Source organism: Prionailurus bengalensis, chromosome B3, assembly GCF_016509475.1.
Source record: "Prionailurus bengalensis isolate Pbe53 chromosome B3, Fcat_Pben_1.1_paternal_pri, whole genome shotgun sequence".
NCBI lineage: Eukaryota > Metazoa > Chordata > Mammalia > Carnivora > Felidae > Prionailurus > Prionailurus bengalensis.
In genome coordinates, this window is record NC_057355.1 from 123,921,773 (window position 1) to 123,946,330 (window position 24,558).

Below are 24,558 nucleotides of genomic sequence, written 5' to 3' on the forward strand. Positions count from 1 at the left end.
TAGAGGCACTCATTTCCTTGTTCATTTATCTCAGTTCAGTGGGCACATAAGGTAGAACTTAAATGTGTATAGAAGACACCCGTTAATATACCACATGTGGTGCCAAGGACAGGCATAGTAGTTGGCTCCGTGCACATTTGCATCCATAGGAGAAGAGTTTGGTGGTGATAACTGCATTTGATTTGCTGTCTTTTCCTCGAGACAGGCTTACCTCCTGGTGTACGAAACAAAGCCTCATCCAGTTGCATTTTAACAAAGCCGTTTCTTCAGAAATGAGAGGAGAGATCATGACAATAGACAGGGCGCTAGGGGGTTGGACAGATCTGTTTCAAACATACAGATGGTATCAAATTGCTGCTCCATGATTTTATTTTTTTGGCTCTGTTTGGTAAAATGCATTAGATATGGCTTATATGCCAAGTAGTACTTGCTACTTATACGTGTGTAAGGAGACATTGTGGTCATTTATAGGTAAACAGGTCTTCTTGCTTATACTAATGTGGTGGTGGTGTGTGTGCATATAGGTGCGTGCAAAAAGGAATATGCAGGTAGACACATATCATTGCGATCCTCTGGAATACACAGGGCAAACCTAATCTTTAACTCTCTGGAGTATGAAGTTGGGGTTCATGTTTTAATGATGTCTTTTGATGCTATGATCAGTTTAATATAGTATGTAGTGGGTGGTCATCTCTCCCATATGATGACCTCAGCTCTTACCTCATGATGAGAATATGTTTATTTTACCTAAGTGACTTAGCAAGGGCTGCCTGTGATGGTTGATAAGGAGCTAAGCTGAAGTAGAATGGACTTTGGTTACTAAGGCTGAAGTGTGGTTCTAGAAGAGAAAATAGAATGTGCTCTACTTTATTTGGTAGCCCCCATTCTTGAACGGGAAACTGCATGTCCAACCTTTTCTTGCCCATTTCCTTTCATTAATGATGTGCTTTTGATAGCTTTTGGCCAACCCTGGGATGAGGTAGGCTTGGCAGAAGAACACAACAAGGAAGGCCATAGGGGGTGTGTTGAAATTGTAAATTACATCAACAAATAAAAATAAAACTTGTTTTATCCTCTTATCTTGACAAATATACCTTTGAAACTACATGGTAAGCCAGGTGCACACTTAGAATTTTTGGATTCCTCAGCATTCTGCACTGGGAGTTGCTGGCACAGGGAGAACCAGCCCCTCTGGTTGTCAGCCTGTGGCCTGTCCCCCTCCTTTTTCTACCTTTGGCTCCTCCCTGTATCCACAAGGGCTCTTGTATAAATGTGCATGGATGCCCATGTGGCCAAGCTCTGCCCAAAGCCCTGAAGAGGGTCCCCCATTGCTAGCCCTCAGATCTTAAGGTATGCACACCAGTGCATGATTTGCTATTGGAAAACGAGTCCAGGAACGAGGTCTGCACAAGTCCTGGAAACAGGCCTTGGGCTCTCCGGGTGGGAAACTAGAGGATCCCAGTGTATGGCTCTGAAAGAGAGTGTGTGCTTCACTGGAATGCTGTCTTGGCCCTGCAGACCCCTAGTCCTATGGGGGAAAGATGTTCTCTAGGATGGTCCAACAAGGGCCATGGAAATCAGAGACCCCTGGAGCAGAGATCCCTTTGTGTCTAAGGGAGCTATTGCTGTCTTGTCAAAGCATATTACCAAATTTCATTCTATCCCTTTTTCTTCATCTGCTTGATCACCTTTTTTTCTGGTTCAACCTCCTATTTAGTAGCCCTGTCACATTCCCCTGGGCTCAGGACTCTACCATGGAAACCAAAGTTCGCTGGGTTATTATTGATGGATGGAAATTAGAGACAGATCTTTTAGGGTAATTGATTTCTAGTTATTGGTCAATAAAAGGTACCTAGAGCTAAAGAACCCTTTGTCAGAAGAGTTAATTATCCATTCTAAACCAGCTCTGGCATAAGCATTGAAAAGCCATCATTGAAGCAAAAGCAATGTAAGCCTCACTTTACCACGTAGCATAAAATTTCCCTCCAGGTTTTCCTCTGAGAAAATGTGAAGGAAAGGCAGCAAGCTCTCCTGTACCGTTGTGCTGGTCTTCTACCCCTGTGAGGAGACGTAGCTTTTTTGCAGTTACTGTCTCTAGCGGTTTCCGTGGTACTTAGACACAGGTTTGGTGGTGGAAGAGTCGGAGGGAGCTTGTGCTGCCCTCCACTCACTGGCAGGGGCAGTGCCCTGGGGGATGTGTTCTCTTTGGTATTCGCGTACGTCTGACTCATGCCAGTCAAGTGTTGACTGCTTTCCTCTTTCCTTTTCCTGCAGCTCGAGAGGAGAACGTGGCCACGTTCCGAGGCTCTGAGTACCTGTGCTACGACCTGTCTCAGAACCCGATCCAGAGCAGCAGTGATGAAATCACCCTCTCCTTTAAGACCTGGCAGCGGAATGGGCTCATCCTGCACACGGGCAAGTCAGCTGACTATGTCAACCTGGCTCTGAAGGATGGCGCGGTCTCCTTGGTCATTAACCTGGGGTCCGGGGCCTTTGAGGCCATTGTGGAGCCAGTGAATGGAAAATTCAACGACAACGCCTGGCACGATGTCAAAGTGACACGCAACCTTCGGCAGGTAATGGCTGAGGGGAGAGGGTGCCCGGAGGCTCCTCTTAGGTAGCTGGGGAGGAGGTTTGTGAAGCAGGTGCTGGATGAGCTGGAGAAGGGTGTAGAAACAGGTTTGGATTTATCGAAGTCTAACATTATCCCAGTCTCTGCAGTTCCACAAGGAAAATGATGAAAATATGTTTCTTCTCATACTTCAGTTCTCTACTGTGCTTGTTTTTTTTTTTTTTTTTGTCCAGAAGAAAATTCAGTTGTATAGATAATAAAAGTTAAAAGTACTTTCATTCCTTTTATTCTGCTTTGGTTTTTATCATTTTCTTAATTACATTGAAATCTTGTATTGTTAAATTCAATTAGGGACAGCATTTTGTTTCTGCAGCTTGCTAGATTTTCCTCATTTTTTGAATATATGTTTTTCTTTTTAATTAAGTTAGCCATTGTCATGATGCCATGATTTTAATTCCTTCCAGAAAGTCTTCCTTTTTCTCCTCCTTTTAATTTACCACCCCATCTCCACTTTCACCCCCCTCCCTGCCCCGTTGTTATGTTAACCTCTAACCTTCGAATGAATTAGCTGGAATCTTTCTGAATTCCTCTGTTTCTCTGTTCCTTGGTGTGCTGCTCCTACTTTATTGCCCCTGTCTCTACCTCCGAGACTCTTCAGTTGACTGGGAGGCCTGGAAAGTGGAAGGACCCAAATAAAAATGTCAACTTTGGAGCAGCCTTTCCTGGTTCTGTTCGTGCTTGAGAACTCCCATCGCTTGCTGATTCTGAGCAGGCGACTCCGTCAGGTGACAACATCTCAGAAAGCCTTAGCCAAGTGAAGTGGTTTTCAGTTTCATAACTAATAATAATAGTCACAACAGTAATAATATTAACACCTCAATCAGGCCACATCAGTGAAGAGAAAAAGTCCAGAAAAAGTCCTGTGAAAGTCCAGGTCTGTGCTGACACCGCCTTTTCCAGGTTGCTATTTTCACTTGGTGTTTCTCCTTGTGAATTAGTCATTAAACCCAGTTAGATAGCATTCAGCCTTTATTAATCAGAAAACATTATGCAAATTTCCAGAAAGTGCTTATCAAATTTTCTTCTGCAATATGATTGATTCAGTGCCTTCTAATGTAAATAGGAAAGCGTAAGAACTGACAGGTGTTTGCATATGTTTTCCATTTGATAAAAGTGTAGCTCTTTAATACTATTATGTGAATGGAGAAGGCTCACACACACTGGGAACACACAGTATTCAAAACTGCCCGTTTAACACTTAACACATGTTGAAGAAGGCATCTCTATTCTATCTGCTGTGACGTTACCAAATAACCCAAGACTTAGAGCCCCCATTCATCTTAATACCTATGGATTGGACATTTTGAATCACTGTTCTGTTTTTCTTCTAAGACCAAACAGTCCAGTTGCTGATGTTTTCTTTAATAATCCACCATACATGCTTACACAGCTCAGCTGTCAAGAGGGCCCAAGTCGAATTTCCATTTGCCAACATGTAAGGGTGTGATGTATTTGAGTTGTAGAGACTAGACCAAAAAATAAAATATAACCTTTTTGCCAGTTTTGAATGGCAGGTACATGGTAACACCCTTTAGTCAGCGGAGGGGAGAATTTCCATGTACTGGGGAGCAGGGTCGGGTTGTGGTTCTTACCAGTCAGCCTGTCTCTCTGATTCTCTCCCACTCCATACACTTCCTTGCCATTCCAGAATGATTCCAATTAGCTGGAGAAAGGCTCACTTTTATTTCTACTGAAAACATTTCTCTAAAATAGAATTGGGCCCCAGTTCCATCCTATAAACTGAGCGGGGGATAAACTAAAGTGTTATTCAAACATTGGTTGTGCTGTTTCAGTCAGCAAGCAGAGGAAAGCAACCCTGGAGGGTTTCTCTTCCATGTTCTAAGACCCAACTCCCTCAGTGCCCTTGGACAAGCCATTTCACCTTTCCACACCACAGTTTCCATTTGTGAATGGTGATTATAATCCTCCCCAGCCGTATGTGGTGGCTAAATATGCAAAGCACCTTATGTTCCAGAAGGATTATGAGCTCCTCCATGGTCTGGGTGCTAGACTCACTGTGACATGCGCACGATTTACAATCTGAGTAGTCTGTCGTGAAGGTGACTGTGTCTGTCTGTCACCGGCGATGCAGCTAAGTAGAGCTCTCAGTTCTGGACAAGGCTACAGAGGCCCTAGGGTGTTGGAGCATTTCTTGGCAGAAGGAAAATGAATCTTATAGAGAGAGTGCGCCCAAAACTGGACTTCATTGAAATCCTGACTGAATTTTGCATCTAAATGCAATTTATTGAAAGAGAGGGAAATCTCAGAAAACCAGAGTGGATTTTGCAAATCCTTTCCGTGCTGAATCATCTAAGATGATTATTTTGCCCATTAAGAATACATTTATAACATCTTTTTTAGTTCTGTAGGATACATTTGGAGGGGTTGGAAGCCCCTGTCTATTTCAATTAAACTGTAAATCGCTTCATAAATATTTGATAACAAGCTTATGACTGTCTCATCTACCTTTTTGGTAAGGTTGAATGGCTTCTGTGGCAAAAATTCATCTGAGGAATGCTTACTTGGACTTTCCTGGAGTATTCATTACTAAATGGAGCAGAACTTTGCCCATTTCTTCCTTCTTGGTCATATACTCATGATTCTACCTTTGAGCCGAGTCAGGATCAAAGGCAGGTACTTCACTGGGAGTTCTACTTGAAGGAATGTGGATTGCCTATTCCAAACTGTAACTGGGATTAGGGACAAGGTAGTGATGCGTTTCTTTGGGTTTGTTTTCAGTTTTGTTTTAAAATCCGACCTTGAACATGGCCCTCATGTGAATTGCTTTACCTGTAATGCCACATTAGTCAAACCACGAACACAAAACTGGGGTTACCAGTCTTCCAGTGTTCCAGCTGTCCGGCCTCGCACCCAGCTCAGGGTGTGCTGGCATTTGAATATTTGAAAATAGCAAGCGGAGACTAATTGTAGGGCTTCTTTAATCATGTTTAACCTGCCAGTCCTCTCTGCTATCCATAGGAGAAATTGCTTCAAAGCTTGAAAAGCATTTTCTAAAGGAGAATGGGGGTAGAGCCATTCCAACGGGAAGCATTCTGGCAAAGAAAACAAAATAATAACTGCATTGGGTAGTAAAGAAGACTCCCAACTATTTTTATGCACTCCAACAGTACAGTTATTGTAAATGAAGAAGAAAGGAAGGAGGAGGATGTCCCTCTCCTGTTGCACACATCCACACAAAATCAAGAGCGTCATGGGTCTTTAATTGCCTGTGGAAACCCAGAATGAGCTAGAGTTGTAGCCTTCCTATGCTAGATGTGACCTGTAAATGCTTTCTGTTTTTTTTTTGTTGTTGTTGTTGTCGTTCTACTGAAAGTCGTAATCATTCATGCAAATAGTCTGAGTCAGATATATATATATATATATATTAAAAAAGTGCCCAGCGCATTGGTATTTGAGCTCTAACTATCTACCTACATGTTGAAATAGTAAACTTTAGGGGTATTTTCTTTCAGGATAGGTGGACTGTGTATGTGCTATAGGGTGGGAAGGGAAAGGGTGTTCATTCAGAAGAGCTCTTGGAAAGTAAGTATGGTGCTAATTCTAACCGGGGTGAGATGTGGTCTGAGTGATATTTGGAAGAAAGGGGGGTTACGTGACAAGGTGGACTGCAGCTCCTTTCCTAGCTGTGCCCTGGCTGCCAAGGTTTTCCATAGAGTCCTGGTCTCATTGTCTTCCCCACTCTCTTTTTCTGTGTCGGGTGCCTTTTTTTTGAAAAACTAACACAAGATCATTCATGCAATGTGTCATTTTACTAACCGACTAATGTACTAACACCCTAACGACTCATCTTTGTTTTTAGTTTTTTTAATTAACAATCGTTCTGTTCACAATTTTTAATTTCCTTTCTTCCCCCTTTTCCGCAAAGCACTCAGGCATCGGACACGCTATGGTAAACAAACTACATTGTCTGGTAGATATCATTCTTATTGTCTCTTTTTTGGGTTTGCCGTGTGTTGCCCCCCTTTTCCTCCCCAAAACCCCCCTTTTATCCTCCTTAGACTTGTTTCTTCTTCTTTTAAATTTTTTTGTTGTTGAATTAAATGCAAGTCTTTTTTTTTGTTGTTGTAAAAAAAAAAAAAAAAAAAAAGGAAGGGGACGTGCCAGTCTTGGAAATGGTATTTGGATGAGTTTGGTTGGGACGGTTTCCTTTTCTCTAGTTTGTCATTTTTTTTTTTTTTCCTAAAAAATTTTTTTAAAGAAAGATTCTCCATTTAGCTAAATTTGTTTTCTTTTGTTTTGTTATTTTGCAACTTTGAAGTTACAGACTAGAGACAAGAGGATTTCTATTGAGGACTTTCTTCTCTGTCTTCTATCCCCCTCACTCTCGCTCCTTTCTTTTCCCACTTCCCTCCTCCTTAATCCCTTTTTTCCTTCCCTTTGGTGTGGCCACGGCTGCCCTGCCGCAGGTGATCTGGGGAGGAAAGTACTCTTACTTCTTTCTTCTTGTTTTCCCTGCTTTCACCTTACTCCCCACCGTGGCCATAGGGAGCTCTGCCAGTGTGTCCTCCATACAGACTCTGCATGGCATGTTCCTGTCTCGTGGATTTCCCCATCAGCATCAGAATTTGCTCCCCCGTTTTCCTCCTCATTACTAACAACCTGCCAATCATCAGCCCAATTCCACTCTCTTCCCTCTCTTTATTTTTGTCTCCACTCTTCTTCATTCTCCTCTCATCCTTCATATATTTTGGGGTTGGGTTTGGACTTTTTCTTTTCTTTTTTTTAGTGAGGGAGGTGGCAGGCAGGGGAAAGATGACCCTGTAGTTTCCAGTGTTTTGTTTTGTTTTGTGTTTATTTCCATCTTGTGTTCCGGTTTCTTCAGTGCATGCACGTGTGAAGTGGATTTTGACTCTTCCCTTTGGTTCTCCTCACCCCTGCCCCCTTCCCTCCCCTTTTTCTTCCACCTTTTCTCTTGGCTCCTGATGGTTTTCGCATGGGTGTGTCAGCGTATGGTGTGTGCACGCTTTGAGGCCCCATCTTTTCTCTCTGCCTTCTGCTCCTTTCATGGATGTTGGGTGTGTGGGTGCTATTTCTTCCCTGTGGGCATTATTATTATTATTTTCATTTTGGTTAGTATGCCTCATATTCTTTTCTTTTTGTTAGAGTTGCCTTCTTGGTTTGGGTTATTTCTTCTCTTGGTGGTGGTGATGGCAGCTAAGGGAGGGCAGGGGTTCGTGTCCTGGGGTCGTCCATGGCATGTATCACCCATGACACATCGAAATCGAAACCCTTCTCCTTCCCTTCCCGAATGCATGTTTGTCAGCGTGGTGTGAGCCCCAAAAGAAGTGAATACGAAAGAAAAGAAAAAGAAAAGAAAAAAGGAAAAAACCATCCACAACCAAAGACCAACCCTAACAAACCCATTGTCAAATGTCTCCTTTGCTGTTTTTCACTACCACCATAAATAATAATCATTCAAAAAATAAATGAAAATTTTACCAATGAACTGAGACAAGTGATGTCGTCTGAGGATAGTTCCATTTTCTAGCCTGACTGAATAAAGAGCACAGCGGGTAAAGCAAGTTGCCCATCTTGGCAATTCCACCAAAGTCCCCCGGGAGTCTGCACAGGAATGCTGGAGGCTTGGGTCACAGGGAAGGCAGACCAGAAAATGGAACTTGGCTGCATATACCAAAATCAAACCAAATTAGAAAAACATACTTCACCAAAATCTTAATGAAAGTGATGCCACAGGTAGGGGAAGCCGCCGGATTTTGATTGGACTATAAAGTCATTGTTGGGATTTCTTTTGTCCCTATGTCCCTCCACCAGGTGACAATCTCTGTGGATGGCATCCTCACCACAACGGGCTACACTCAGGAGGACTACACCATGCTGGGCTCGGATGACTTCTTCTACGTGGGAGGAAGCCCAAGTACCGCTGACTTGCCAGGCTCACCTGTCAGCAACAACTTTATGGGCTGCCTTAAAGAGGTAAAGGTCACACAATCTCTTTAGTGTCCCAAGAACAAATGAAATTCCCAGGTCAGTGAGGGGCTCTGTACTTAGTGCATTCTTTGAAGCCATAGGTTTTACCAAGAAGACTCTGGACTTGAAAGTAGAGGTCCTAGGTTTTGGTTCCCGCTTAAGCTGATTGATTGCATGACCTTGGGTTTGCCACTTACATGCTTTGTGGTTCTGTTTTCTCATCTGAGTACTGGGGAATTGTATCCCACAGGTAGCTGTGCTTTATACATAATAATAATAATTATTATTATTATCATTATTTTTAGACAGAGCATGCGCGAGTGGGGGAGGAGGCGGTTGGGGGGAGAGAATATCTTAAGCAGGCTCCATGCTCAGCATGGAGCCTGATGTGGGGCTCCATCCAACAACCCTGGGATCTTGACCTGAATGGAAATCAAGAATTAGACGCTCAACTCACTGAGCCACCCAGGCATCCCACATGCTCTGTGAATTAAATGAAAAAACACAGACGAAGGTCTAGTTCTTTGATATCACAAGAATTAGACACACGTAACGTTTGATTTCGTATTTTTGACTTGGCAGGTACGAAGCCAAGCTGTAGCTCCAAGTGGCTCCATTTGTGGTTGTGGGTCTTGTCTAAAACATAACATATGTATTATTTTACCTTTGTCAAGCTTGGTGTTCCCAAGAGTCTCATTATCTGAGATGAAGGAAAATTTTCAGAATGTAACATTAAGGCTCGGAAGACTGGTTTTTCCTCCTCTTTTTTCTTTTTTTCCCCCCCCTGAAAGCTAGCAGCTGTGAGAAAGCAGTGGGGCTTTGCCATTACTCATTTATTACTATTGTAGCTGATGTGTTGAGACCTCTGTCTGAGAGCAGAGGAGCTTCAGTCAAGTGTAAGTTCAATCTCTAAGGTCAATTGTTGAGGCAAAAAGAATCAGACTTGATTTGGTAGAGTTCTTTCAGAACACTGTGTCATCAGAGCAGTTCACTGCACATTTTTGTTTAATCTAAGCTAAGCCTGATTGCCTGAGATAGCTATACCACTTCCCTGGGGAAATTCCTCGAGAAGCTAACAGTGTTCTTTCTTGTAGATAAAGATCCCTTGTGACCTGTTATGGGACTCCTCTCAGGGCACGTGTTTTCTTCTTGTTATGGTTATTTGAAATTTGTTGAGCGTCGGTTATAGATGAGATGGCATTGCAAATTCCTTCAGTCATGCCACTCAGCTGTGAGCCATGTGGAGGAAGGAGCCGTGTCCACTGTGCTGGAGTACTGTAGCTGCATAGTAACTATTTACTGAGTGGATAAAAAATTCGGTACCTTTTTTATATTGTAACTGACTTAAGTGGCTCTTTACAAGTCGCGGTTTCCATGCTTGAAGGCTTCATAATCTAGGAAGGGAGAGGAGATCTGTAAGTGAACTCAGGACACTGTGTATTCAGTGCCACACTTGATGTTCTAATTGAGTAGAGGAAACATACATTTTAGGTGGAAGTCTGTTTCAGAGAAGAATTGCTGTTTGAGCTGGGCTTTGGTGCAGTAAACGTGTGAATTGAGAGAAAAGGGTAGGAAGGAGAGACATGACAAAGGAGGGAAAAATCCAGTTACGGCTCTGTATTGTACTTGGTCTGAAGGACAGGTTACAGAAGAGAACCCACAAAGTGTTTTCCTCCTTCTGCTGGATGTTATCTAGGCTTTTGCTGGCTATAGGGACACCAGTAGTCATTCCTGATGGGATTGCAGTGGACATAGACACTTCTTCCCTAGCAGTTACTCCCGTGTGGATAGAATAAAGGTATACATTACTCAGCGTCTAATGAACCCTGAAAGGCTCTTAAACACTGTTAAATCACACACATTGGAATTGCACTCTCGTCAAAGATAGATAGGAACGTTCTGCTACCATGTACGTGGCTCAGGAATGAATGAGGCATTGATTGCTGTGGGGAGCTCATTCATTTTTGTAGTGAAACAGCCCTAAGTGTGGAGTTTCTCCTGGATAGGATTTAGGGGTGGCCTCTAGAACTCATTTTCCCTTGCACACAATGATATTGAACCATCTCTCAATTATTTATTTTGAGACAAAGGAGCAGTTTCCCGTCTGCAATTATCAATCAGGAATGATGCTCCTGAACATTTTGAAACAAGCCTCATAAAAACATAAAGCTATCTCTGATGACTTCATCTATGTGAAACCTTAAGCAAATAAAATCTTCATGTGCACACATGCACACATGCTGCCCAGATAGAGAGCAGAAAGCTTCAAAAGTCTGTGCAAAGTGTCCCTTAATAGTTTAAAAATTAAAGACAGTTCTGAAAAACAGTGTCAATAACAGAAATAGCAGTAATTGGTAGTAAAAATATATACATAGCTAGCAGCATAAGTCTGCACTGAAATCCAGATCAAGTCAGAAAAAAGAAAGTCCAACCCACACTGGGGTAAATGGTATATAAAATTTAGAACTTCATTAACTTTTACCAACATCTCTTCATTACATACACAGTATTGTAGTATGTCTAAGGGACTTGGGAAGCTTTCTCATTCATCTGAGTGTTTTTTAAAATTTTATTTGAGAGGGAGAGAGAGTGCAAGCAGGGGAGAGGGGCAGAGGGAGGGAGGGAGGGAGGGAGGGAGAGAGAGAGAGAGAGAGAGAGAGAGAGAGAATCTTAAGCAGGCTCCACACTCAACACAGAGACCAAGGCAGGGCTCAATCCCACAACTCTGGGATCATGACCTGAGCTGAAATCAAGAGTCAGATGCTCAGCTGACAGAGCCACCCAAGCATGCCTCGTCCAAGTGTTTTAAACAGATAACTTTGGGTCTAATATAGTCCTGGCATAGTCTGTCTTTCCAGTTAATCATTGCAGTTAACTTTTTTGTAGGGAAGTTCTGGGAAATTCTTCTACTTTTGTTGGTATTTGACAATTTAGTAAAGAACAGAAGCTTCTAGCTATGTTGGTATTTCTTTCTGTGATAAATCCCACATACTGACTTTAATTATGTATCCTTAGTAGAACAGTGTCCAGCCCCTTTTTCCTATCTCTTTATTCCTTTTTCTGTCTTCCATTTGCCATTAATGGCTCTGTGTTCCCTTACACTGAGATGGGTGCTTTTATATATCATTTTCTTCAAAATGTGGGGGCATGGTTAAAGGACTTCGGAGTTTCTGTTCCAGATACTTTGTGTGTGGCACAGAATAAGGTGTTACCTTTGAACTACAGTTACTTCACCCTTGAAAGTTAAGTTCTGGCTCCACTACTGAGAAAAATGACTGTGGATTTCACCTGGGTGCACACTTCCTAGCTTGATATTGCTGTAAAAGCCACCATAGACTATATCCAAGTTGTCCTCAGACTATTGTGGTTCTCCACAAATCTTGGTTATCCCTACAATATTTGTGTACACTTAAACATTACCAACTCAGCATCTTGTTCCTGGTCGTGTTTTTATGTTTTAACATGTGTGTCTTATTTTTTGGTCTTGCAGGTTTCCAGTTCCCAGAATGGTTCTTAGTGCCTGCTGAGCTCTCAGTAAACATGTGCTGAGTGAAATCACGTGTTTGCAAGTTAGTAACGTTTAAATAAATCCTTTAAATAAACATGTTTGTAAAATTAATATTTTAGATAAATGCTCTTAGGCACTATTAACCATGTGATTCTTCTGGGATCGGTAAGGAACATCTTGACATGGCAGTAGTTGAATCTTTCAGGAACTTTCCAGTTATCTGGTGTGAGATAAGTATTATATATAAAGGCTCAGCAAGGCTAAGAGAAGTGGATTGAGAATACCAGCTTTGTCACTGGCTCTATGGCCTGGAATAAGTCACTGATCTTACTTGATTCTGTTTCTTAACCCCTAATATGGATATAATAGGACCTTTGTTGTGTTTCACTCAACAAATGAAATAAAATACATAAGAGTAAAACCATACAGGCATATATTTTACTATATGTAATATATTAGTATATAATATATATAGTATATTACATACATATATGTACTATATGTAATAATTAAGGATTATGTAATACCTGTTACAAATAGTTTATGAATACAAATGTAACCATGCACTTGTATACATTAGCGTGTGTATATTTCTATATCTCCCATATTAGAAAATCACATTCAGGAGGAAAACTAACTTTATTCTGAGGTTTGCCCCACTAAAGTCCTTTCATCTGTTCTGAAGTGGGGAAACCCGTCCCACCCGCCCTCAGTCATCACCTTGTTTGTTGCCTTCAGTCACTTACGTGACAACTGTCAATCTCCATTTATTAAAATTTGTGTAACTCTGTGATGACAAAGGCCTCGTCTGTTCACAGGTGTCTTCCCAGAACCTAGCAGAGTTTCTGGCATGAAAGATAAAAATAAAGAAAGAAGCATTCAATAAGTATGTCTGGAATAAACAAATGAATGAGCTAACCTCAAGGACCTCTAAAATCGGGTGGGATTTGGATCAACAGATGTATACTGGGAACCTACAGGATGCCAGGGACTGTGCTAATAAGTAAGATCCAAAGATGAGTCAGGCACAGTTCCCATCTTAGAGGACCACACGGTTAGTGGGGGAGAAAAATACATGAATATAGTTTCGATAAAAGATAGCAAAAAGAGGCACTCACAAATGCAGTGAGTCTGTTGAGGAGAAGGACTTAGCATATTCTGGGGTTCAGGAAAGATCTGTGGAGGAGCTAACACCCAGGTAAGTCTAGAAGACAAATGGAAGTGAACATGGTAGAATGGAGGGAGCAGTGTTCCAGACAATGGAGCAGCATGAGCACAGGTGCGGGGACAGGATACACCATAGTGTCTTGGTGAGGAACTCACAATTTGCTAACTTCAGGACACAAAATATAAGATGAGGAGTTTTGCACATGTAGCTGCAAAGTTAGGTAGGAGCCAGATCATAGAGAACTTTATCTTATATTCTACCCTTGGACTTTGTTTTCTAGGTAATAGGGAGCTATGGAGGCCTTAAGTAGTAGAATGATACAGTCATATTGGCATCTTGTTCATCAGGCTTCAGATTTCTTGCGGGTGTCATCTGGCTTAATCGATTGAGTGTCTGGCCCTTGATTTCTGCTCAGGTCATGATCTCACAGCTCATGAGACTGAACCCCCCATCAGGCTCTGTGCTGACCACATCGAGTCTGCTTGGGATTTTCTCTCTCCTGCTCTCTCTGCCCCTTCCCCTCTCATGCGCATTGTCTGTCTCTCTCTCTCTCTCTCTCTCTCTCTCTCTCTCTCTCTCAAAATAAATAAACAACAAAATTACTTGAGAACCGAAGTTAGTCCATCTACTACTTCTAACTGTATGTTTTTTGTCCTAGAAAGTTAAATGGTAGGTTTGGAAAGCTTGATCCATTGACTGTGGCATTGGAAAGTACCAGGAGAGTGGCTCTCAGTATCTTAAAATTTCTATAGAAAAGCACTTCTTTCTGACTACTGTTTCAGTTTCCAGTGACCCTCCCTGTCAGGATGTACATTTCTCCTTTCCTTTGTCCTTGGCCTTGCTGAGCTATTATTATTGGATGAAGCACAAAGTAGTAGAGGAAAGCCCCGTCCAGACTGAGGTGCCTGATAGTGTTTCTATCAGGTTGACCAGGACCAGGGAGAGAGAGCTTCCTCAAGCCCCTTAAAGTACCCTCTTGTGTGCCAGGATCTTCCCTGTTGTTTGAATTGATTCTTTGCACACCATCCTCCTATCTTCTCTGTCTGTTACTTCTCCCCCAGTATGTTGGTTCTCCATTTGTATCTCCATTTGCCCAGGGAGAAGCTGAGTGCTACTGAGGCCTCTGGGACAGCCTGGTCTCTCTAAACTCTCTTTTCTCATGGTGCCTCTAATGGGGAGGAGGGAGAAGCAGGAGAAGCGGGAGTGTGGAACACATATTTAAAGGAAAAAGGATTGGGGTAGAACATCACTGTGCACATTACATTCCACATCCCTTTGTGATTATTAGCCATTTAAAACCGAATGGGATTTTTCAGCCAGAGATAGTCTCTGAACAGATGATTAATGGTTTAATCTGTAATAACTTTACATTTTATAGAACCCTGATAGGAGTCCACATCTGGTGAGCCAAGCTATTTAAGGCTGTGTTAATTCTGTTAATTGCTATACGTTTGTTTGAATTGCTGGCACCTGCGGGCTTTGGGATAATGTGTTTGTTGTTGCCTTTTTTTTTTTTTTAATATACTCATTTTACCCCATCTCACTGTCTTTTGCTGCTCTTATGCTATCACAATTTCTTTTTTGGTTTTTCCTTTGTGTTGCCCCCTACTTCTTTGCTCACTATACTTTTTTTTTTCCTTTTTCCTCCCTGTTTTAATTTTCCCTACCTCTGTGCTTCTTTAGCTCTTATTCTGGTTTCCTTCCTTATTTCTCAGTCTGTAATAAATGGTTCTGTTCGTAATCAGGTAAATTAGGTCATAGCATTGAGACTAAAAATCCCCTTTTCCTAGCATTGAGAATACTTTGTGGCCCCAGGGTGAGCAAAGACCAAGTGAGGGTTTTTGAATCAGCATGGAAGATGAGAAGAGAGTTGTCTTTAAAAGCACGAGTCCAAAGTTTGAATCTTGTCTAGACTCATTCATTACCAGCTGCAAGACTAATAACAAATCAGTTAAATGCTCTTAGCCTCCATCTTTGCATCAGAAAATAGTACCTAATTCAGGCATTTTTATGTCAGAGCAAATGGGATTAAGAGAACGGAGGTGCTTTATAAACTGTAAAGCACTGTGCAGATGCTCATGTTATTATTTATGTTATTAAATGCAACCAAACTGATTAGATCTGGTCAAGGAACCACATCTTCCCCTTTGCTGCTTCTGTGGTTTGAAAACTGCAGAAGTTAGGAGAGTACAGTGCAGTTTAAGAAAAAGAACAGCTGAATTGGAACCTGGCCTCCAGATCCAGTTCTGATGCTAATTAGAAAATCATACAGTCCATTTGGGCATCTGTGTCTTGATCTGTAAAATGAGGGTAGTGATCACTGCTAAGCCACATACACTGCACACTACTATGGAGAACTTCTAATGCAGAAGTACCAGTGCTTGATTATTGAATTTTGGGTAGCAAGGTAGAATTTATTTTTCTACTCTTAGGAAGATATGCAGAGGAGCATTGTGTGGGCTTGGAGGAAAACACGCATTGATAGAGTGGAAGAACCAATACAAACAGGAGACCAAGAGGGATAAGGTTCCAACAAAGTAGAAGTTGAAATGTGAATCAGAGACTAGGAAGTGGAAAATGTGGCAGAAGAAGAAAAGAGAGAAACTGTGTCTCAGGAGCTGCCTATTGGGTTGAGCACAGAAAAAACTGGCATTTTTGTGGGTTAAAAAAATCAAATATTGGTAATGCCATATGCGTCAGCTTAAGAATGAAGTTTTTGTGAAGAGAATAAATTGGATCTTCTGGAAAAGAGATTACCTCCTAGATTATAAGGAACTGAAATAGGTAGGAGAGACCTGCACTCTGTCATGGAGAATGAAGAATAAGAACCCTGAGCTGCTGGGAATTTCGATGAATGTGAGGTGCATTTCACAGAGGGGGGTAGGGTGTAAGCACCTAGCCCAGCATGGCTGTAAGAAAGTTGTATGTACCTAAGGGATAGTATCAGGAGGGCTGAAGGTTCAAGGATATTTAGTATTGCAGTGCTGTCACAAACAGAGATTTTCGATTAATGCCACAATAAAAATACTAAAGTATGCTTTGCCTATAGTTGATGGGCTGTCAATGGAGAAATAGATATGGTGAACATTTTTTTTAGAGACCTGATATCTATTTCTTATTATTTTGAATGAAGGTTCTTATTCCCCTTCATTTTCTTTTTTAAAAAAAAAATTTAAGAAGTGTATTTATTTTGAGAGGGAGAGGGAGAGGGAGAGAGAGAGAGAGAGAGAGGGAGGGAGGGAGAGAGGGAGGGAGGGAGGGAGAGAGAGAGGGAGGAAGAGAGGGAGGGAGGGAGGGAGAGGGAAGGAGAGAGGGAGAGAGAGAGGGAGAGAGGGAGGGAGAGAGGGAGGGAGAGAGGGAGGGAGAGAGAGAGGGAGGGAGAGAGGGAGAGAGAATCCCAAGCAGGATCTTCATTGTTAGCACAGAGCCTGATGCAGGGCTTGATCTCATGAACTGTGAGGTCATGACCTGAGCCAAAATCAAGAGTTGGGCACTTAACTGAGCCACCTAGGAGCCTCATTTTCAATCCAGTGGTTCAGTGGCACTGACTCCACTCCTGGCTACCTTGGTGAGCATGTGAGCTGTAAGTCAGTTAGAACTAGGCCGTTCCCCTGGCCAGAGTTATTTTGTTCATAGGTGGGTACCTAACCCAATTTGGATCAGTAACATAAAAGCTTAGGACTCTAGTTTATATGTTGTGGGGAGGTAGTTCTCCTTCCTTAGGGTTAGAACTTGGGATGATATAAAATTGAGCTTCTGGCTACCATCTTGCCAACACATAGAGACCAAAAATGAAGCTAGAATGGAGAAAAACAGAGGCAAAAACGGTGGGGAGAAGCTAGAACCTAGTGACATTTTTAAGGCCCTGGATCAAACATTCTTTAAACTAGAGTACCCCTGATTTCCAGCTAAGACTGAGTAATTCTTCCTTTTGTCTAAAGCAGCAGGAGCTGGATTTTCTGTCGTTCGCGACATAGAGTCCTAAGTGATGTGAAAGAATTCCTCATACTCCTGTTTCACCCCTGTCTTCTCTGATAAGAAAATAGCTCTTTGGACAGGAAAAGATAGACAAAGAAAGAAAATTTAATATCAGAGGCTGTTAAAATCACCTAATAGCTCTGCATTAATTCAGGTTTCTTGACTTGGATGAATGATATCCCAGGATATGGAGAGAGTTTGTAAATAAGATTTTTGAAATCCAGTTGGTGGTTTTGAGAAATAGTAGAGAATGGGGGAGGGTCCTACAGACTAAAGATGGAAGAAAGTATGGATAATGCAAGCTATGGGCCTATGAGCTTCATTGGAATCCGGGAAAGATTTTGGAGTGCCTTATTAACAGAAGGTATGAGCCCGTAGAAGAGAGAAAAATGTGATCAGAAGAATTACACAATTATTCACCAAAGACACTAAAAATAAGCCATATTACATGAACCAAACTCACGTTTCTATTCCATATTGTTACCATACTTATAAGTCAGGAAAGCATAACTAAGTATCAGCAAAGTATTTGGCAGTGCATTTTGTGATATCCTTGTCAACAAGATGGGGAAAAAGGAATTGGATGTAACAGCTATTCATGAAAGGAGTAACTATTGAAACATACAAATGAGTCTTTTTTTTTTTTAAGGTTTATTGATTTACTTAGAGTGAGCAGAGGAGGGGCAGAGAAAGAAGTTGGGAGAGGATCCCAAGCAGGCTCTTTGCTGCCAGTGCGGAGTCCTACATGGGACTCAAACTCACAAATCATGAGATCATGACCTGAGCTGAAACGAAGTCAGACGCTTAATGGACTGAGTCATGCAGGCACCCTGAAACATGCCAGTGAGTCTTGATGAAGGATCTGTTTTGACCTATATGGAAGTTTCAGGTGGATGTGACAATGCTTTTTCCTACTTAATGTTTGTGTTAGGGGCTTGAGGGAAGGTAAGAGAGCATGCTCATCAACTATTTTAATGGCAGGGAGCTGAGAATGATAGAAAATATGTGCCTGCATGATTTGAGGGTGAATTAATAGAGGTGTGATCTATAAAACAAAGGAGGTAACAGTTTTATAGTGTAATTTATTGATGAAGAGAGAAGGCTCTGGAACTAGAGTTCTTGGTTTCAAAGCCCAGCTCTACTCACACTAGCTTTGGAGTGCTGGGCAAGTTACTTAACCCTCTCTGTGCCTCACTTTGCTGATTTGTTATGAGCAGAATAATTATACCTACTTCATAGGGTGAGTATTAACTGAGTATTATAACTCAGTATTAACTGAGATAATAAATGTAAAACCCATAAAACAATGCTTAATAGAAAACTTTTGGTAGATTTCTTGAAGTATAGTTGACACACAACTATAGTTTTATTAGTTTCACATGTATTACACAGTGATTTGATAACTCTGTATGTTATGCTATGCTTACCACAAATGTAGCTACCATCTGTCACCATCTGTAATGCTATTACAGCACTGTTGACTGTATTCTTTATAATGCACCTTTCATCCCTGTGACTTATTCATTCTGTAACTGGAAGCCTTTACTCCCTATGCCCCTTCACCTGTTTTGCTCATCCTTGTGCCCTTTAGCAGCTACCAGTTGGTTCTCTGTATTTATGGGTCTGTTTCAGTGTTTTAATTATTATTTTTTTAGGTTCCACATATAAGTAAAATAATATGGTATTTGTCTTTCTCTGACTTATTGCAATTAGCATAATACCTTCTAGGTCCATCCATGTTGTTGCAACATGTTGCATGATCTCTTTCTTTTTATGGCTGAGTAATATTCCATTGCAAATATATACCACATCTTCTTTATCCATTTATCCATAGATGGATACTTAGGTTGCTTCCATATCTTGGCTATTGTAAATAATGCTACAATAAACATAGGAGTGCATGTAGTTTTTTGAATTCGTGTTTTTGTTTTCTTTGAGCAAATACCTGGTAGTAGAATTACTGAATGAATGGTATTTGTTTTTTTCACTTTTTGAGGAACTTTCATGCTTCATACTTTTGCCACAGTAGCTGCATCAGTTTACATCCTCACCAGCAGTCCACAAGGATTCCTTTTCCTTCACATCCTCACTAACACTTGCTATTCCTTATTGTTTTGATACTGGCTATTCTGACAGGTGTATGGTAACCGACTGAGCCACCCAGGTGCCCTCTCTGCCCATTTTTTAATTGGATATTTTTTGTTTGTTTGTTTTTGTCTTGAGTTGTTTATATTCTCTGTATATTCTTTATATTAATCCCTTATCATATATAATGTTTGCAAATATCTTCTCCCATTCAGTTGGTTGCCTTTTCATTTCGTTGATGGTTTCATTCACTGTGTGAAAGCTTTTTATTTTGGTGTGGTCCCAATAGTTTATTTTTGCTTTTGTTTCCCTTGTCTGGGTAGATGTTTCTAGAAAAATGATACTAAGGGTGATGTCTAAGAGATAACTTCCTGTGTTTCCTTCTAGCAGTTTTATGGCTTTAGGTCTCACATTTTGGTCTTTAATCCATTTTGAGTTTATTTTTGTATGTGGTGGAAGAAAGTAGCCCAGTTTCATTCTTTTGCCTATAGCTTTTCAGTTTTCCCAGCACTATTTTATTGAACACAATGTCTTTTATCCATTGTATAGTCTTCCTTTGTTGTGGATTAATTAACTGTATAGGTGTGAATTTTTTCTGCTCTTTGTTCTGTTGATCTATGTGTCAAAACAATACTGTTTTGATTACTATAGCTATGTAGTATACCTTAAAATCTGGGATTGTGAAACCTCCAGCTTTGTTCTTCTTTCTCAAGATTGCTTTGAGTATTCAGGGTCTTTTGTGGTTTTACACAAATTATAGCTTTATTTGTTTTAGTCCTATGAAAAATACTATATAGGGGTTGCATTGAATCTGGGTATTGCTTTGGGTAGTATGGACATTTTAACAATATTAATTTTTCCAATCCATGAGCATGGTATATCTTTCCATTTGTTCGTATAATCTTCATTGTCTTTCATCAGTGTGTGATAGTTTTCAGAGTATGGGTCTTTCACCTCTTTGGTTAAATTTATTCCTAGGTATTTTATTCTTTTTGGTGCAATTGTAAATGAGATTGTTATCTTAATTTCTCTTTCTGCTACTTTGTTATTAGTGTATAGAAAGGCAGCAGATTTCTGTATATTAATTTTATGTCCTACAACTTTACTGAATTCATTTATTCTAATACTTTGGCAATTTGGTGAATTGTTTTTATCATCATGAATATTATCACTGTGTGCTAATGTTATTACTGAAAGTATTTCTATTCAATTCTGGATATTAAGCTTTTAAAAGATTAGCTAATTGTTAGATTAGGGCATGTTTAGAGTTGAGTTATGAGAAAGATGAAGGATTCAAGAGTCTGACATAAAAAGAGTTGACTGATCCAGGGGTATTTAACCTGAAGAAGAAAAGATGCCTGAGCCCAGGCATTGGCTTCATATGTGAAGGATTGTTATCTTCATACATGAAGGCCTATCATCCTATGGAAGTAGGATTAAATGTGATTGATATATCCTCAGGAAGAAGAGCTAAGGCAAACAAGTGGAAGCTGATTACTTAATACAAAGAAGACGTTTCAGTAAGAGCTGTTTAAAGCTGCCTTTAAAGCCATGCATTCTTTATCACACTTAAGGCCTCCAAGTAGAGTCTGGGCAACCACCTTGATGAGGTTGTAGAAGAGATTATAGCATCAAATGAGTAGACAGTGTTGATTTTCTAGTTTCCTTCCAAATGTACGATCCTAAGCTCTATGATGAATAAGGCTTCTGAAAAGAAAGAATGAGACTGATTAATTAGACCAGATTTATTTTGCCAAAGACTTTCCTGATTAATCTCCAAATCAGTTGACTTAAACATGTCTCACCAAGACTCATAGGGTTGCCCTTGTGGTAGGATTTGAGGTTCCCAGCCACTGCCATAGTCACTTATAATTATTCTTCTTTTCTCAGACCTCTACTGGCCCCATCTCTAAAACCATTATAACCACAGCAACTAAAATCATAGTAGCAACTGTAAAGACTAACATGTATTGAGCACTTAACAAGGTAAATGCATGTGAAGTGTATGCCTACATGGTTAAGTGTTTCATACATATTTCCTAATTTAATTCTCACAACAAACCGATGAGGTAGATCCTGTTATCGTTACTCATTTGAATTTAAAGAGATGAGACTCTTGTCCAGGGTCACATAGTTAGCAAGGATGGGAATTGAGATGGAAACATTGCTGCCATTTTGACTCCTGCTGTGCCACCTCTGCCAACTCAGTCCTAAGACCCGGTGAAGAACGGGAAATAAGTTCTTCACGAAAAGGTTGGGATTCTGTGGTTAAACCCAGTTGAGGGAATGGTCTCTCACTACCTTTTAGAAGCTCTACTTAAAAGGACAGGGCATTTAATCAGACAAAAAAAAATGTCCTGCTGGGAGACTAGATACAATTACCTGTCTCTTTCACCTTGCCCTTGAATATTCTGAGAAGGTGGTTTTTGCCTGATTTCCCACTTTGGCTGGGCAAATTGATACTGCTCAACCTGTTAATGGAGGAATGATTTTCATTATGGGACTTGAGTGGAAAGGAGCTCCTCTTGGTGTGAATGCCAGGCAGTTGAATACCTTTGTTTTGAGATGTGTGGCACATGTTTCCTTTGTTCCAGCCCAGTATTTTCTATGAAGTTGGAGCTATTTGTCTCCAATGCCCTCAGAAAGCCAGAATGAAGAGCAGCTACTTTTTAGGCTTATTATGAATTTTCAATCTGATTCTGAGAGTTTCTTATTTAGCTTTGCAGTTTTTTTTCTTTTCAGGATAAATTCAGTGGAACTCATTGCTTTCTAAAAATGTCACTTATTTACAGCAAATGTAATCTACCACAACATTCCCGCTGAGACAAAATCTCTTGTGTCTTCAAATGCCTCAAAGGAGACCAAAAAAAAAAAAAAAAAAAAAAAAAAAAAAAAAAAAAAAAAAAAAAGGCAGTTCTTGTACACATATACCTACAGGGATAAAGTAATCATTGAGCTAATTAATTAACTAATGTTTCTTTTTAATTGCTTTGCAAGTGCAGAAATGACTATTTCATTAGTGGTATGTGCTTTTGTAACCTTGTGTTCTGTCCCCCATGTGGACAGTGTCATAACTAGTTTCTGCATAGATTTCAAGAGAGATATAAGGACACATTTTTTACTTCACAAATCAGTAAAAACATAGCATAGGGCTGTAGCATTGCACATCAATTACCGACCAATAAAATTCTCCTTTTTTCCTCTCCCTCAGCCTCTTTCTTACCAGCCAGTATGGTCTATCTCATATTTCATGGAGAAAATAGAAACTAGGCAATGCTTGCTAAACTTCTCTTCCTCCACTTTCAGATTTACCTTCAAAGAAACTTACTGCTACCTTCTTTTCTCCTGTCTTACAGGATGAGCTCTCTTCCTCCTCTCTGAGTGTAACTACTGTTCTCTTTTGGCTCTTTTGAGATTAGCCCTGTAAGGAATCCTTCTCTTCTAGTTATCTTTGATCTCTTGCCACCTGTTTTCTATTCCCTCAACTAGTGACATGTTGAACATCTTTTCCATGATCCTGTCTCCTGTTGAATTTACACCTTAGCACATTCCTTACTTTAAGTGAATAACTGCTAGGGAGAGTTGCAGATCTGCCCCATCTTCTCTACCTCATGGCTACTCCTTTGCCCTTTGGAGTTGCATGCCTAACTCTGGAGGGGCATACCTATCCTCAACACTTTAGTAGAATTCTTTTCCTGGTTTACCTGGCTTAAGTGAGGATCACTGTGCTGTATGCTGTTACAGCTCTTAGTTCTTAACTCCACTGCATTATAATTGGTATTTTATTCCTTATTGTATTTTAATGATCTGTGTTCATATGTTTCCATAGTAGATGGGGCTTCCAGAAGGCAGAGATTAGGATTTACATAAATTGAATACTCACTTTAGAGTTAAACATAGGTCCTGGCAATAAGTATATGGAACATATTCTTCAAGTTAGTAAATATTTGTGAACATCAGCAATAGAATTATTGCTCTAAATTTCCACTTTCTGTGTGTATCCATTTTCTCAACAGCGTGTCACTCATTCATTTATTCACAAGTGCAGTAGATATTCACGAGTACTTGCTCTATAATATCTGTTCTAAATGTTGGAGTATGTGGTGAATGAGACCATATATAAGAAGCCTCTGGAATTCATGTTGGAAGAAACTTAAGAATAAATGCATAAATAACTCATTAAGATTATTTAAGATCATGATAAGTGGTATAAAGGAAATAAAAGAGAATAATGAGAGAGTAGGTGGCAAGGAAGTTGGGTCTCTGTCATCAGACTGAGTGGTCAGGAATGGACTCTTGGAGGAGGTGACAATTAAGCTTTGAGACCTGAGAGGAAAGAGTCAAGTACACAAAGACCCAGGAGAGGCCAGTCAGAGGAAGCCACAGGGATGGGACGGACACCAGGCAAGGGGAAGCTGGGCATGTTAAAGACATGGCCAGGTGACCACTGTGGTCATTGTGGCTGTGGCTCAGTGGGAGCTTGGTAAGAGGAACAAAATGTCTGTGATAAGGCATGCTGCTTTTCTAACAAGGTCCAAGCTGTGACTGACATGCCAGTGTATCAAGCTTGTCTCCCCCTTAACGTCTTCGTTGCCTGTTCATCTCCTATCCAGGTTGACTATGTCTCTCCTTTTATGCCAGAGGACAAAGGGTCCCTCCATGTTTGTAAGCTCAGCTGTTCACCTGTGCTTGGCATTTCCTCCCCTCCTGTCACCTCCTGGAGTCCACTCTTGACTTCCTCCACTCCTCTTTGCACCTATGATCCTTGCCTCTCTGTTCCTTCCTTGTGGGATACAAGCATGTGCTACTGTACCCTCACACAGAACCTTCCCCTTGACCTGTACCTCCTTAAACTCAGAAAGAGAAAGAGTGTTGTTTTCCCAGAGATGCTAGGAAAGGAGGCAAAACACAAAATGGTTTTGAGGTTTGAGACAGGGATGGTGAGAAAGTTCACCTGGGGTGACTTCCGTCTTCCCAAGAGAAGAGGTGAGGCAAGGTGCTTGAACATGAGAAGAAAGGAGGTGTGGCTATGGATAATGAGCCTTCCCACCTGCCTTATCTCTGTCCTTCTCTGAATTTGGCATTCTGCACCACCTTGCACTTGGTGCTGTTGTTCAGAAACACCTCGTGCCCCTGAGAGCAGGTCTTCCTCAGCCTCCCACTCATGGCCTTCTGCAGTTTGGTTTCTGCTTTGTCCCTGCTTTGCCATACTTCCGCTCTATATTTAACCAGAGTGGT

General features: G+C 40.9%; 1 protein-coding gene across 27 annotated transcripts in view; it reads left to right on the top strand.

Moving 5' to 3' along the window:
• The window catches only part of NRXN3 (neurexin 3), a 1,568,410-nt gene that overhangs the window by 447,680 nt on the left and 1,096,172 nt on the right, over window positions 1-24,558 (top strand). For 15 of the 27 annotated variants that reach the window (XR_006293453.1, XR_006293454.1, XM_043556739.1 and 12 more), the window contains 3 exons: window positions 2,275-2,576; window positions 6,519-6,542; window positions 8,426-8,587. Coding sequence is in view for 24 of the 27 variants with exons in the window: in XM_043556739.1 (XP_043412674.1) it covers window positions 2,275-2,576; window positions 6,519-6,542; window positions 8,426-8,587 (488 nt within the window). In the remaining 3 variants the exon portion in view is untranslated. The remainder of the gene's footprint in view (window positions 1-2,274; window positions 2,577-6,518; window positions 6,543-8,425; window positions 8,588-24,558) is intronic. The other 12 variants (XR_006293455.1, XM_043556742.1, XM_043556746.1 and 9 more) reach the window with 1 other exon arrangement.